Genomic DNA, 12,949 nt, shown 5'->3' on the forward strand with positions numbered 1-12,949 from the left:
AAGTAATAAATGACACCAATACAGGAATGGAAAAATCCAAAAGAAATTTCAAACGAATAATCAGCAAAGGCCACTTAGATGCAAACTGAAAAAATCTTGCTAAAGAAATGAAGCATCAGCTCTAAGAACATAATTTGCCTTTTCAAATAAATATCAGGAAAAGACTACTAAAATATATTTATGTTCATTTTTCCAAGTAAACTTATTAACTTCATAGTAGGTTATATGAAATACACCCCTTAAAACTAACCTTCAAATTCAGAATGTGATCCATTAATAGGAAACATCTTGGTTGCTTCAAAGTAAGATCAATGGGTCCCCCTCTCTGCTGTGGGTCCCAATTCAACATCAACTGTAGCCAGTTTTCCATGGGCTCCACTATTAAACTAGAAAATGTACAAAATATGATGAATATCATTATTTTCCATTTTCTTTAGTATTACTAAAAAAATAATTTAGTAGGTTGTCTATTTCCTTTCTTATCACTTATCCATACCATTCTATATCTTACTTTCAAATAAGTCACAAAACTGCAGGGGATATACTTTCTAATCTATCTCACAGAGGACTTAATAAAATAGTGATAATAAAGATGTACAGAGACTTCCTTGATCAACATCTTTGGCATATCCTAGATCCCCAAACCCACATATGTAAATTTGTTATTGGCAGATTCAACAGGTGAGTCCGATTCTACTCTCCAGTGACCATTTATTTCTTAATCCCTAGGATCTTCTCAGTACTTAAGCCAATCAAATTGAATGGCAATAATTCTCAGTTCCCCTACAACTATGTTGTCGATTACTATTTATTTAAAATTCAGTTCTTCAATCACATTAGCCATCTTTCTTTTTCTTCTTCTTTTTTTTTTTTTTTGATAGTACTAGAAATCAAATCCAGGGCCTCATGCATGCTAAAAAAGTACTCTAACACTGAGCTCTACTCCCACAGCCCCTAGCCATCTTGCAAGTGCTCAAAAGCTCAATAAGCCTCACGTGGCTAAAACTAATATGGAATATTTACCTTGACAGAAAGTTCTACTGGATAACACTACTTGAAACAAACAACTACACTACTGTTCTTTTACAACCCTGGAGAAACTGAGGCACACCTCCTCAAATAAAGTACACTTACCTACAAAGGCTATTTGGTTGAGGTAAATGGCTACTAAATCGAACTTCCCCTGTCATCTCTTCACATGCAAATATACACTTTGAATCCTTCTTCTTAATCTTCTCATGCCTATAAAAACAAAAGATACCTCAGCTGACAACCTGACTCTTTTACTATTTCTTGCCACTTATTTTATTCAATTCTGCAATTAAAAAGCAACGATACCAATAACAAAAGTAGGAAACAACCAAAAAATTTCCATTCCCATTAAATATGACAAAGTTCTCATCCATGTCTTACCAGGTAAATGGCTGCAGATGATGCAAAAAAGGCCTATATCCAGCAATACATTCAAACACCATGGTCCCAAAGCTCCAATAATCAACCGTGGCTGTGTAAGGCTTATTCTCAAAGAGCTCTGGGGCCTTAAAAAGAGAAAATGCTTTAAATGCCAAAACTGTAAGGGGAAGTTATTTTTGTACTACTGTATTCATGACCTTCAGAAATAAGAATAGGAATTTTATATATTTAAATTCAAAGATATAGTACATATCTCACCAGATACTGCAGTGTTCCCACAAAAGATGTACAGAGACTTCCTTGATCAACATCTTTGGCATATCCTAGATCAATTATTTTATGTATTACCTGCAAAAGAAAATGGTTGAAATATTTGAAAGGGAAAGACAATAATATCCTTAGGCTGTGGAGATGGTGGTGGTAATGACCTTGCAATCTGAAATAATACAAATATATTTTAGGTCTGAGCTCCACCACTTAACTAGCCATGTGATCTTGATCAAGTTATTTAACTTCTCAGTTTCTTATATAATTAGATTCTAACTGGCTCTATTTCACAGATTTATTAGGACTTAATAAAATAGTCATAATAAAAAAATTAATACAGGGCTGGGGTTGTGGCTCAGTGACAGAGCACTTGCCTCGCATGTATGAGGCACTGGGTATCAATCTTCAGCATCACTTAAAAATAAATAAACAAAATAAAGATATTGTGCCCATGTATAACTAAAAATAAATAAATAAATAAAATTAAAAATTAATACAATGCCTGATACATAGTGAAAAATTAAATACAGATTGGCTAATAATTTTTATTTTGGCATGTTAAGAATAAGATTTGTCCATTAAGCAAAAATAAGGGTGATTTTCAAACTTGAAGAAGCATCACATGACTGTAGAGTACCTTAAATGTAACTCAACACCTACCTAAATTCAAAAATGTCCTTAAGTTTTTAGCTACAACAAAACAAAACAAAACCACAGAGATAATTAAGCATACATGAAAGGCTCCTTTGAGAAGAAGTATAATCAAAGTTCCATCAATGGACCAATTGTGATCTACATATATTAACATAATCCAATGCAAGGTTAATAAGGCCAGGTGAAGTCATTTGAGTATCTATGATTTCTAACTTTTTGACGTTCCTTTTGTAATGCACAAAAAATTAAGAGAAGAGAAAAATGTTTAAAATATCAAGGTCAGTAGAGGAGGGAAAATCATGATGCTGAACAGTAGACTGAGTCAGGAAAAATGCAGTAAAATAAAGTGTTGTAGAAATATAAAAAAAAAGTAAAGTAATTACATCATAAAATATCCATTGAAATAATTCATAAATTGTAAAATTCTGCTCAAAACGTAAGAGATGTAACAATGGTTTATTTTGTGTTAAATATGTCCTGGTGTGAAAGTATTTAACACAAGAATAATATTTTCTATACCTATCAGTAAGACAGTAGATAAAGTTCCTTTCTTTGCTTTTTTTTTTAAAGTCATACATTTTTTGTTTGTTTGTTTAAAGACTTTTTTTTTTTAATTTTAGAGACTATTTAAACTTCTGCATGGCTGACATTTGAAAGAATTAGCTGAATGTAATTATTTGTCTAATTGAGGGGTACTTTTTAATAGAATATGAGAAAGAATTGTGGCTAGAACATTTCTGATATGGATACTTTAGAGTTTGTATAAAATTGATGTGGGCCAGGTGTGGTGGTAACATGCCTGTAATCCCAGTGGCTAGGGAGACTAAGGCAGGAGGATCAGGAGTTCAAAGCCAACCTCAGCAATTTAGCAAGGCCCTAAGCAACTTAGTGAGACCCTGTCTCTAAATAAAAAATACAAAGGGCTGGGGATGTGGCTCAGAGGTTAGAAAACTCCTGGGTTCAATCCCTGGAACAAAAAAAAGAAAAATATGAGTGCTCTTATCATCAGTCATAAATGCATACTCAAGGCATTCTTTTAATGTGAGAGCAGTACTGTTGCCATCCCCATGGAGTTTCCTTTGTTTACACATATAAAGAAGAGAGCAGGTATTTTTACCAGTCTTTTTGTTAGATATATTAACTTATTTCAAGATCTTAAGAACAACAAGGAAATTTGTAATCAACATTTCTCCTCTTATAATTTTCTGATTTCTAATCACAAATGTAATTTATATATGAAACCATGAACCCCATTATTATGTATAATTATAAATCACCAATGAAATGATGAAATAAATAAAATAAAGTCATCTACATACAAAATTGTAATTTATAGCAGCAAATTTTTTAAAAGAAATTAAAGATTTCTTTTAAATGCTTGTTTGGACATCCAAAAACTACAGAAAAAAATAATAAATAAAAGCCAAAATTGAAAAAAAAAAAAAAAACAAGGCCAGGTGAAGTGGTGCATGCTTGTAATCCCAGTGATTAGTGAGGCTGAGGCAGGAGGACTGCAAGTTTGAGGCCAGACTCAGCAACTTAGCAAGGCTCTAAGTAACTAAGCAAGACCCCATATCAAAGAAGAAAAAAAAAAAAAAAAGGCAAGTACCAAAAACAAACAAACAAAAAACCAATGCAAGGTTCGTATTCATAGCTTTAAGTCTTTACGCAAATGTAATTTGGATGCTTGAAACAAGAAAACTGTTCAAATTATTCTGAGGAAAATGAAACATTATAGGAGTCAATACACAATTTCTGGATCTTCTCAAGATGACTCATTTAAGAATCGGGGAAACCAAGGTTTTACTTTTTTCTTTGACTCTTTTTTTTTTTTTTTTTTTAGTTTTAAAATTTAAATACAGAATTTAGGATCTGTGGAAAGGAGATGAGTTTTTTTAAAAATAAATACTTTTTTTTCTTAAAGTAAAGCAGACTAGGATATATATATATGTGTTTTGGATGTGCTTCTCAAGAATAAAACAGTGATGAGAATTAATAAATTATACAGTCTCTACCAACTATCTCTGCTAGAAAAACAGGCATCAACAAGACAGGTGCACCTCCTTCTTTGAAACCACTGTTTAACAGAGGAGGAAAAAAAAAATAACCACAAAACTACAGTTTAGTGTGGTAAGGACTGAAATAGTAAAAGTATAGAGTGCTATGGGTAAACAGCAAGGACACTAAAGTTCAAAGATTAACTACATAAAGGAGACTGTATGCAAATCATGGAACATTTCTTCAGATTTCACCTACCTTTCCACCAACATCCTGAAGAACTATATTTTCAGGTTTTAGATCTCGATGTATAATTTTGTTTTCATGCAAATATCGGATCCCAGACCCTAAATAAAGTTTAGAATGTATTTTAAAGTAAGAGAAAATACTGAGTTAAAAAAAAAAAACTTCACACAGCTCTGATCTGATGTTCAAAATTATATGCACCATCATAGCTGTATCAGAGCACTTCAGATTTTTTTCCACAGAAAATACAGACACATTAAACAAATGATTTAATCATAATAAATTATAATATGTGCTCATTTAACTTATTAAAATTAACATTAAAAGAAATGAAATAATCAATTGAGAAAATTCCTACAACCTGCATGGCCCTTTCTCCCACCTAAGTCACCCTTTTCACCTAGACTTTGGTCTCCCTGGCCTAGGAAAAGAAGCAAAACCAAAACATATAGAAAACTTAATCTTGGCTTTTGTACTTCCTCTAATAGCATAGGTACTATTATTTTAGGGATTTTTCAGGAGTAATTCTGATTAAACAGAGAATTTCAATCTAAGACTAACTTGAGGATATATAGTTCCCAAAGAGTTGCAATTCCACTGTGAACAAAATTACTATGTCAATTGGGAATGGAGGCAGTAAAAATGAATAAGGTCATTTCACACAATATTTTGTCAGCAATTAGAACATCTATGAGCCAAGAAAAGATTCTTTAACAATAGTAACAAAATATCCTAGTTTTAATTTAGTACTAATAGTAACAGTTTTTTGACAAATTCTTATAGACATTAAAAAGCCATATGTTGCTGGGGATGTGGCTCAAGCGGTAGCACGCTCGCCTGGTATGCGTGCTGCCCAGGTTCGATCCTCAGCACCACATACCAACAAAGATGTTGTGTCTGCCGAGAACTAAAAAATAAATATTAAAAATTCTCTCTCTCTCTCTCTCTCTCCTCTCTCACTCTCTCTTTAAAAAAAAAAAAAAGCCATATGTTTTGTATAGTGTATCAGCAATTCTTAATTCCAAAGCAGTATACATAATCTTTTATGGACCCAGAGGTACTAAATTACAATGATATTTTAATATTGATTACATACCTATATCACTCAGTAAAGAAAGTATTTGGCTTTCTTTAAGTCCACAACAATTTTCTGGTTTGTTGAGTAGCTTTAAAAAAAAAAAAAGTCTAAAATTGTGTACTGCAAATTGCTGGGCAACAACAGCAACACATATTAGTCAACATACTCTGAAGAGAATATTGAAATGAGAAAATAAGACATGATAAAGAAAGTGAAAGAAGGGAAAAAAATCATCAAACATAGTAAGGATATGTTTCATTTATGTGGACAAGGCTCATTAAAGTAAAGATAAAGGTCCAAAAGTATGTAAAATTGAAAAAGATTGACAAATGTGTGTGTGTCTCTCTCTCTCTCTCTCTCTCTCATATACACACACACACACACACACACACACACTCTCTCCCATGAGAGTGTGTGTGTATGTATGTATGTATATCATATATACACACACACACACACACACGTATATATATTCATAAGGACATATTTAAAATGAGATAGGAAATAAAGATTGTAATAGAAAAAATACTTTTATAATAAGCACTTTAAACATTTAACACTAACACTACTGACATAGTCTCATCTTGCAAACAACAACAAAAATTCATGTTCTATAGAAGTTCATTGGACTAGACAAAGGGGAATGAAAGGAAGGGAGAGGGGATAGGCATAGTAAAGACAGTAGAATGAATCAGATACAACCTTTCTATGTTCATATGAATACATGACCAGTGTAACTCCATATCATCTTCAAACACAAGAATGGAATCCTAATTAGAATAAGTTATACTCCATTTATGTATGTCAAAATACACTCTACTGTTATGTATAAAAAGAACAACAACAAATAAAAAAATCCATGTTCTAAACCTAGAGTGAGCAAATATTTTCTGTAAAGGGACAGATAGTAAGCACTTTAGTTGTTGCAAGCCATATGGTTTCTGTCACAACTACTTAAAATTCTGCAGCTGCAAGAAAGAAGCCATAGACATGAGCATGGTTCCAGTAAATTTTATTTACAAAACAGGTAACAGGCCATAGTTCTCTGTTCCTTATTCTAGATTACCATATTGGATATGATTCAAACAATCCTCAAATTTGTGACTTACAATATCATCATCTCAAAATATCCATACTACCTTCCGAAGATCTCCTCCAGAACAGTATTCCATTGCTAGAAGAGGTACATCATTTATTAAAAAATTCAATTCCTCAGGAACATCACAGGCCTTTACAACATTGGGATGGTTCAACCTAAAAGAAAGGAAAAATACTAAAATCAAAACAATTTTTCCAATGAATAGGAACTAGATTTGAAGTGGTAATTAGAGATGGGAATGACATAAGGAAGGAAGACTGGCATTGTTTATAAAATTCTAATTTATGATTTATGTAATTAAAAATTAGTAATCTTTAGGAGAAAAAATATACATGAAGATACTATCACTGTTATTATTAGATTTATGTGTGTCAAGCAGTAAGCACTTTACATATAATTAATTCATTTGCTTGTCAAAATAATCCTAATAAAAGTAGATGTATTAAAATTTTTATCACACAGAAGAAAAATTGAAGCACAAATTGGTTAAGTAATGTAAGATTACATAGCAAGTTCTCAATAAGGACTCAAAATCTGGCAGTTCAGGCTCCAAGGCCTATTTCATACTGCCTTTCCCATAATCACTTACAGTGTCACCCAAAAATAAATACTAATAAATTTGGGCATATTTCCTTACATTTCTAAATCTGTGCACAAACACAAGACTTTCAGTAAATTCAGAATCACAATGTCTTCCATTGGCTTTTAAAAAAAAATTTATTTATCACCATTCCTTTCATCATCATCATGCAATGGATTCCAAAACCAGTATGGATTCCTGTCTTAGGACCTAAAGAAATAAAATCTCCATATGTAAGCTTAAGAATTCGTATTATTAAGCATTCCTGGTGATTTTGCCACATAGCCAATTTTGAAAATCATAAAAATGAAATAAGCAAAACACTAGTCAGAAAATACTTGTTTCAAATTCAGAATACCACTAGTGTGACTACACGGAGTTCAACTTCCTCATCTATAAAACATGGATAAGATATTAGGGATCCAAGATGGTGGGCCAGAGGGAGGCAGCATTCTGTGTTGCTCTGTGACCTGGGGCTCAAGTAGTGAGAATACTGCTTCTCTGTGAGTGGGCGCAAGAATCATGGCCACCATGCGGTCCAGGGCTCCAGGGCTCAGCATCAGAGTAGGTCTCGCAACTGTTCACCCAGGACTACCAGGTACCCGAGTGGGAACATCAACATCAGCACCCTCGAAAAACTTTTGGCCACCCACCCGAGCAGAAATCACAAACGCCACTCCCATGCAGGACACCCGGCAGCTTCCCACACACTGGAACTCCAGCCGCCATTCCTGTGTGGACCCCATCTACCAATGTGGGGCTCCCCCATCACCTCTATCTTGGGACTCTGCAGCAGCAATGATAGTCCCATACGCACAGTAGCCTGCCTGCACTCAAGAACTTCACACGGGCTATGAAGTTAGCAGACAGACACACTGCAAGTCACGGAGCTCCTCTCTGAACTGATCATCCAATGCCATCACCTGGCTCCCCCCACCCGATCTGACACCCCATCCCTGAAAGCAACCACTTCCATCTTGGGACCTTCATCACCATCTTTAGTGGGGGCAACTCCCAGTTTGGAACTCCAGCTGGCCAGTTTCTAACTCCCCGCTCTCCCCAGCATCGGCTAACCTGGCACAGTGAATGCCCAACACAAAACAGTTATCAGCAAGTACAGAGTGCACCCAAAGCACCACACTCAAGAGCCTGGAAGAGAAAGGTCCCTCATTAGGAAGTAGTAAAGGAGAGGGTGAGTGTGATCCAGTTTAGAGACTAACACAGAGACCAGGAACTTGGAGATCTTCAGGTGAGAAAAGAAGAAGGACCAGGTCCTCACATCACACAAGTAGGCCCAAAAAGAGATCCTTGAGGTGTAGTCTCCCTTTGGGGATTGGCAGGTCACCCACCCCACTTCCAGGGATCATCCAACCAGGACCAACCCTCCCACCCTGGTTACCTTCACCATCCTGACAGTGGAGACTCCAGCTAACAAAAGACAACCCCCACCTACTAGATGAGAAGGGAAGCAGGAAAGACACTGATCGAAAACCAAAATAATCCCTGTTTCTTCCTTCAAGATTTTTTTTCTTCTCCCTCTCTATTCTCCTGCTCTCACATCCCCAGTATATGTGAAACCAAGTACTTTTGCATGAATTAGGATTTTGAGGACTGGGATGTCTGAATAGTATATTACAGACGTGTTGTATATTCTTTGTTTGTTCATGTTTTTTTCTCCCACCAATTTTTACTATTTTAACATTTTTTATTTTTCTTAATATTTATGTGTGTTTGTTTTAGGTACTCTACTGTCTTCTCACTTACTTGTCTACCCAAATTACTTCCTCTCTCTTCTGCTACTAATCTTCCTCTTTAGATTTCTCTTTCACACTTTCTAAGATATAAGAACTCTATATCCTCACCTCCTACCTCCTCAGCATATCATCCTACTCCTCACCCCGGTTCTTTGTCCACCATCAGAAACTGTAAACCCTTTTACAAACCTACTGAGTATATTGTAGATAATACTTGAATTCACCATTTCTGTACATTGTGACCAAACTATAAATGTCTTAATAGCAAATGTTTACTTTTAGGGTGTATATTGTTTATATTGGGAGCTGTTAACATTGTCCTTCACCTCAAAGGAGAGGTACTGGAACCCTACAGGGGCACTATAAGCCTATAGGGTAAAACAGTAACACCTGGGATCCACAGAGGTAGCAGGAAAGACACACAAGCAATATGAAAAGACAAAGGAAGAAAGTGCCCCAAACAAATCAAGATATCACATTATTAGAATTCATGGCCAGCACAATAAAAGAAATGACAGAGAAGGAGTTCAGGATGTACATAACTAAAATGTTCTGTAAACTAAAGTATGAGTAAATACATGAAGCAAAAGATCATTTTGACAAAGAGTTACACAAATACAGGAAGCAAAAGATTACTTCAATAGGGAGATAGAGGTTCTAAAAAAAAACCAAACAGAAATCCTTGAAATGAAAGAAACAATAAACCAAATTAAAAGTTCAAATGAAAGCATCACCAACAGATTAGACCATATTATTAGACCATAATAACCCTGAATGTTAATGGCCTAAACTCACAAATCAAAAGACACAGACTGGCAGATTGGATTAAAAAAATAAATAAAGACCCAACAACATGCTATCTACAACAGATTCATCTCATAGGAAAAGACATCCACAGAATGAAGGTGAAAGGTGGGGGGAAATCATACCACTCACATAGACTGCGGAAGCAAGCAGGGGTTTCCATCCTCATATCAAATAAAGTAGACTTCAAGCCAAAGTTAATCAAAAGGCATAAAGAAAGATATGTCATACTGCTTAAGGGAACCATTCATTAACAAGCCGTAACAATAATAAATTTATATGCCCCAAACAGTGAAGCATCTATGTTAATCAAATTCTTCTCAAATGCAAGAGTCAAACAGACCACAACACAATAATTCTGGGGGACTTTAACATACCTCTTTCACCACTAGACAGATCATCCAAACAAAAGCTGAACAAAAAAACTACAGAACTGAAAAATGAATATAACTTAACTGACATATACAGAATATTTCATCTTTCAATGAATGGAAAATACACTTACTTCTCAGCAGCACATGGATTCTTCTCTAAAATAGACCATATACTATGCCACAAAGCAACTCTTAGCAAATATAAAAAAGTAGAGATATTACCCTGCATTCTTTCAAATCATAATGTAATGAAATTAGAAATCAATAAAATAAAAACTACTCCATCACCTGGAGACTAAATAATATGCTACTGAATGAACAATGGGTTGCAAAAGACATCAAGGAGGCGATTAAAAAATTCTTAGAATGAGAACAGATGCAATGTATAGAAATCTCTGGGACACAATGAAGGCAGTTCTTAAGAGGAAAGTTCATTGCATGGAGTTCATTCTTTAAAAGAAGAAAAAGTCAACAAATAAATTACTTAACTTTACATCTCAAAGCCCTAGAAAAAGAACAAATTAACACAAAAAGCAGTAGAAAACAGGAAAAAATTAAAATCAGAGCTGAAATCAATGAAATTGAAACAAAAGAAACAAGTGAAAAAATTGACAAAACAAAAAGTTGATTCTTTAGAAAAATAAATAAAATTCACAAATCCTTAGCCATGCTATTGAAGAAGAGACAGAAAACTCAAATTACTAACATACATGATGAAAAAGGAAATATCACAACAGACACTACAGAAATATAGAAGATAATTAGAAATTATTTTGAAAACTTTTATTCCAATAAAATAGAAAACATCTAAGACATTGACAAATTTCTAGAGTCATATGATTTCCCCAAATTGAATCAGGATGATATGTACAATTTAATCAGATCAATTTCAAGCAATGAAACAGAAGATGCCATCAGAAGCCTACTAAAAAGCGAGGGAACAGATGGATAAACAGCTGAGTTCTACAAGACCTTTAAAGAAGAACTAATACCAATACTCTTCAATTTATTTCAGGAACAGAAAAAGAGGGAGCACTTCCAAACTCATTCTATGAGGCCAATATCACCCTGATTCCAAAACTAGGCAAAGACATATCAAAGAAAGAAAACTTCAGACTAATATCTCTTATGAACATAGATGTAAAGATTTTTAATAAAATTCTGGCAAATTTAACACAAAAAAATATCAAAAAGTAGTGCACCACGATCAAGTGGGGTTCATCCCAGGGATGCAAGGTTGGTTCAACATATAGAAATCAATAAATGTAATTCATCACATCAAAAGACCTAAAGATAAGAACCATATGATCAGCTCAATAGATGCAGAAAAATCATTTGACAAAATACAACACCCCTTCATGTTCAGAACTCTAGAAAAACTAAGGATAACAGGTACATATCTTGACATTGTGAAGCCCCAGACTAACATCATTCTAAATGGAGAAAAATTAAAAACATTCCCTTTAAAAAGTGGAACAAGACAGAGATGCCCTCTTTCACCACTTCTATTTAACATAGTTCTTGAAACACTGGCCAGAGCAATTAGATGCAAGAAATTAAAGGGATTCAGATAAGAAAAGAAGAACTCAAATTAGTACTATTTGCTAACAATCGATTCTATACCTAGAAGATCCAAAAAATTCCACCAGAAAACTTCTAGAACTAGTAAATGAATTCAGCAAAGTAGCAGGATACAAAATCAACACCCATAAATCAAGGAATTTTTGTATATCAGTGACAAATCCCGTGAAAGGGAAACAAGGAAAACTACCCCATTTACAACAGCCTAAAAAAAAAACCCAAACAAATAAACAAAAAACCCCAAATACTTGGGACTCAACCTAAGAAAAGAGGTCAAAGACCTCTATAACAAAAACTACAGAATGCTAAAGAATGAAATTAAAGAAGACCTTAGAAGATGGAAAGATCTCCCTTGTTCTTAGATAGGCAGAATTAATATTGTCAAAATGACCATACTACCAAAAGCATCATACAGATTTAATGTAAATTCAATCTAAATTCCAATGACATTCCTCATAGAAATAGAAAAAGCAGTCTGAAATTCATCTGGAAAAATAAGAGACCCAGAATAGCAAAAGCAATCCTTAGCAAAAAGACTGAAGCAGGTGGCATCATCAGACCAATAGTAACAAAAACAGCATAGTACTGGCACCAAAACAGACTGGTAGACCAATGGTACAGAATAGAGGACACAGAGACTAACCCACATAATTACAGTTATCTTATATTAGACAAAGGCATCAAAAAACACACATTGGAGAAAAGATAGCCTCTCCAACAAATGGTGCTGGGAAAACTGGAAATCCATATGCAACAAAATGAAATTAAACCCCTATCTCTCACCATGCACAAAACTGAACTCAAAGTGGATCAAGGACCTAGGAATTAAACCAGATACCTTTGTGTAATAGAAGAAACAGTAGGTCTAAATCTCCATCATATTGAATTAGGCCCCTACTTCCTTAATAAGACTCCTATAGTGCAAGATTTTAAATCAAGAATCATTAAATGGGATGGATTCAAACTAAAAAGCTTCTTTTCAGTAAAAGAAACAATCAGTGAAGTGAACAGAGAGCCCACAGCTTGGGAGCAAATTTTTACCACTTACACATCAGATCAAGCACTAATCTCTAGGGTATTAAAAAAACTCAAAAAGCTAAA

At 34.4% G+C, this 12,949-nt stretch overlaps 1 protein-coding gene across 3 annotated transcripts in view; it reads right to left on the reverse strand.

Annotated features, from left to right (window-relative positions):
* The window catches only part of Chuk (component of inhibitor of nuclear factor kappa B kinase complex), a 44,494-nt gene that overhangs the window by 24,702 nt on the left and 6,843 nt on the right, over nt 1-12,949 (reverse strand). For all 3 annotated transcript variants that reach the window (XM_026394765.2, XM_026394763.2, XM_026394764.2), the window contains exons 3-9: nt 6,796-6,910; nt 5,675-5,744; nt 4,591-4,679; nt 1,672-1,761; nt 1,414-1,538; nt 1,135-1,242; nt 251-386 (exon numbers count right to left, since the gene is read on the reverse strand). In XM_026394765.2, the coding sequence (XP_026250550.1) occupies nt 251-386; nt 1,135-1,242; nt 1,414-1,538; nt 1,672-1,761; nt 4,591-4,679; nt 5,675-5,744; nt 6,796-6,910 (733 nt within the window). The remainder of the gene's footprint in view (nt 1-250; nt 387-1,134; nt 1,243-1,413; nt 1,539-1,671; nt 1,762-4,590; nt 4,680-5,674; nt 5,745-6,795; nt 6,911-12,949) is intronic.

This window comes from Urocitellus parryii, chromosome 5, assembly GCF_045843805.1.
Source record: "Urocitellus parryii isolate mUroPar1 chromosome 5, mUroPar1.hap1, whole genome shotgun sequence".
NCBI classification, from domain to species: Eukaryota; Metazoa; Chordata; class Mammalia; order Rodentia; family Sciuridae; genus Urocitellus; species Urocitellus parryii.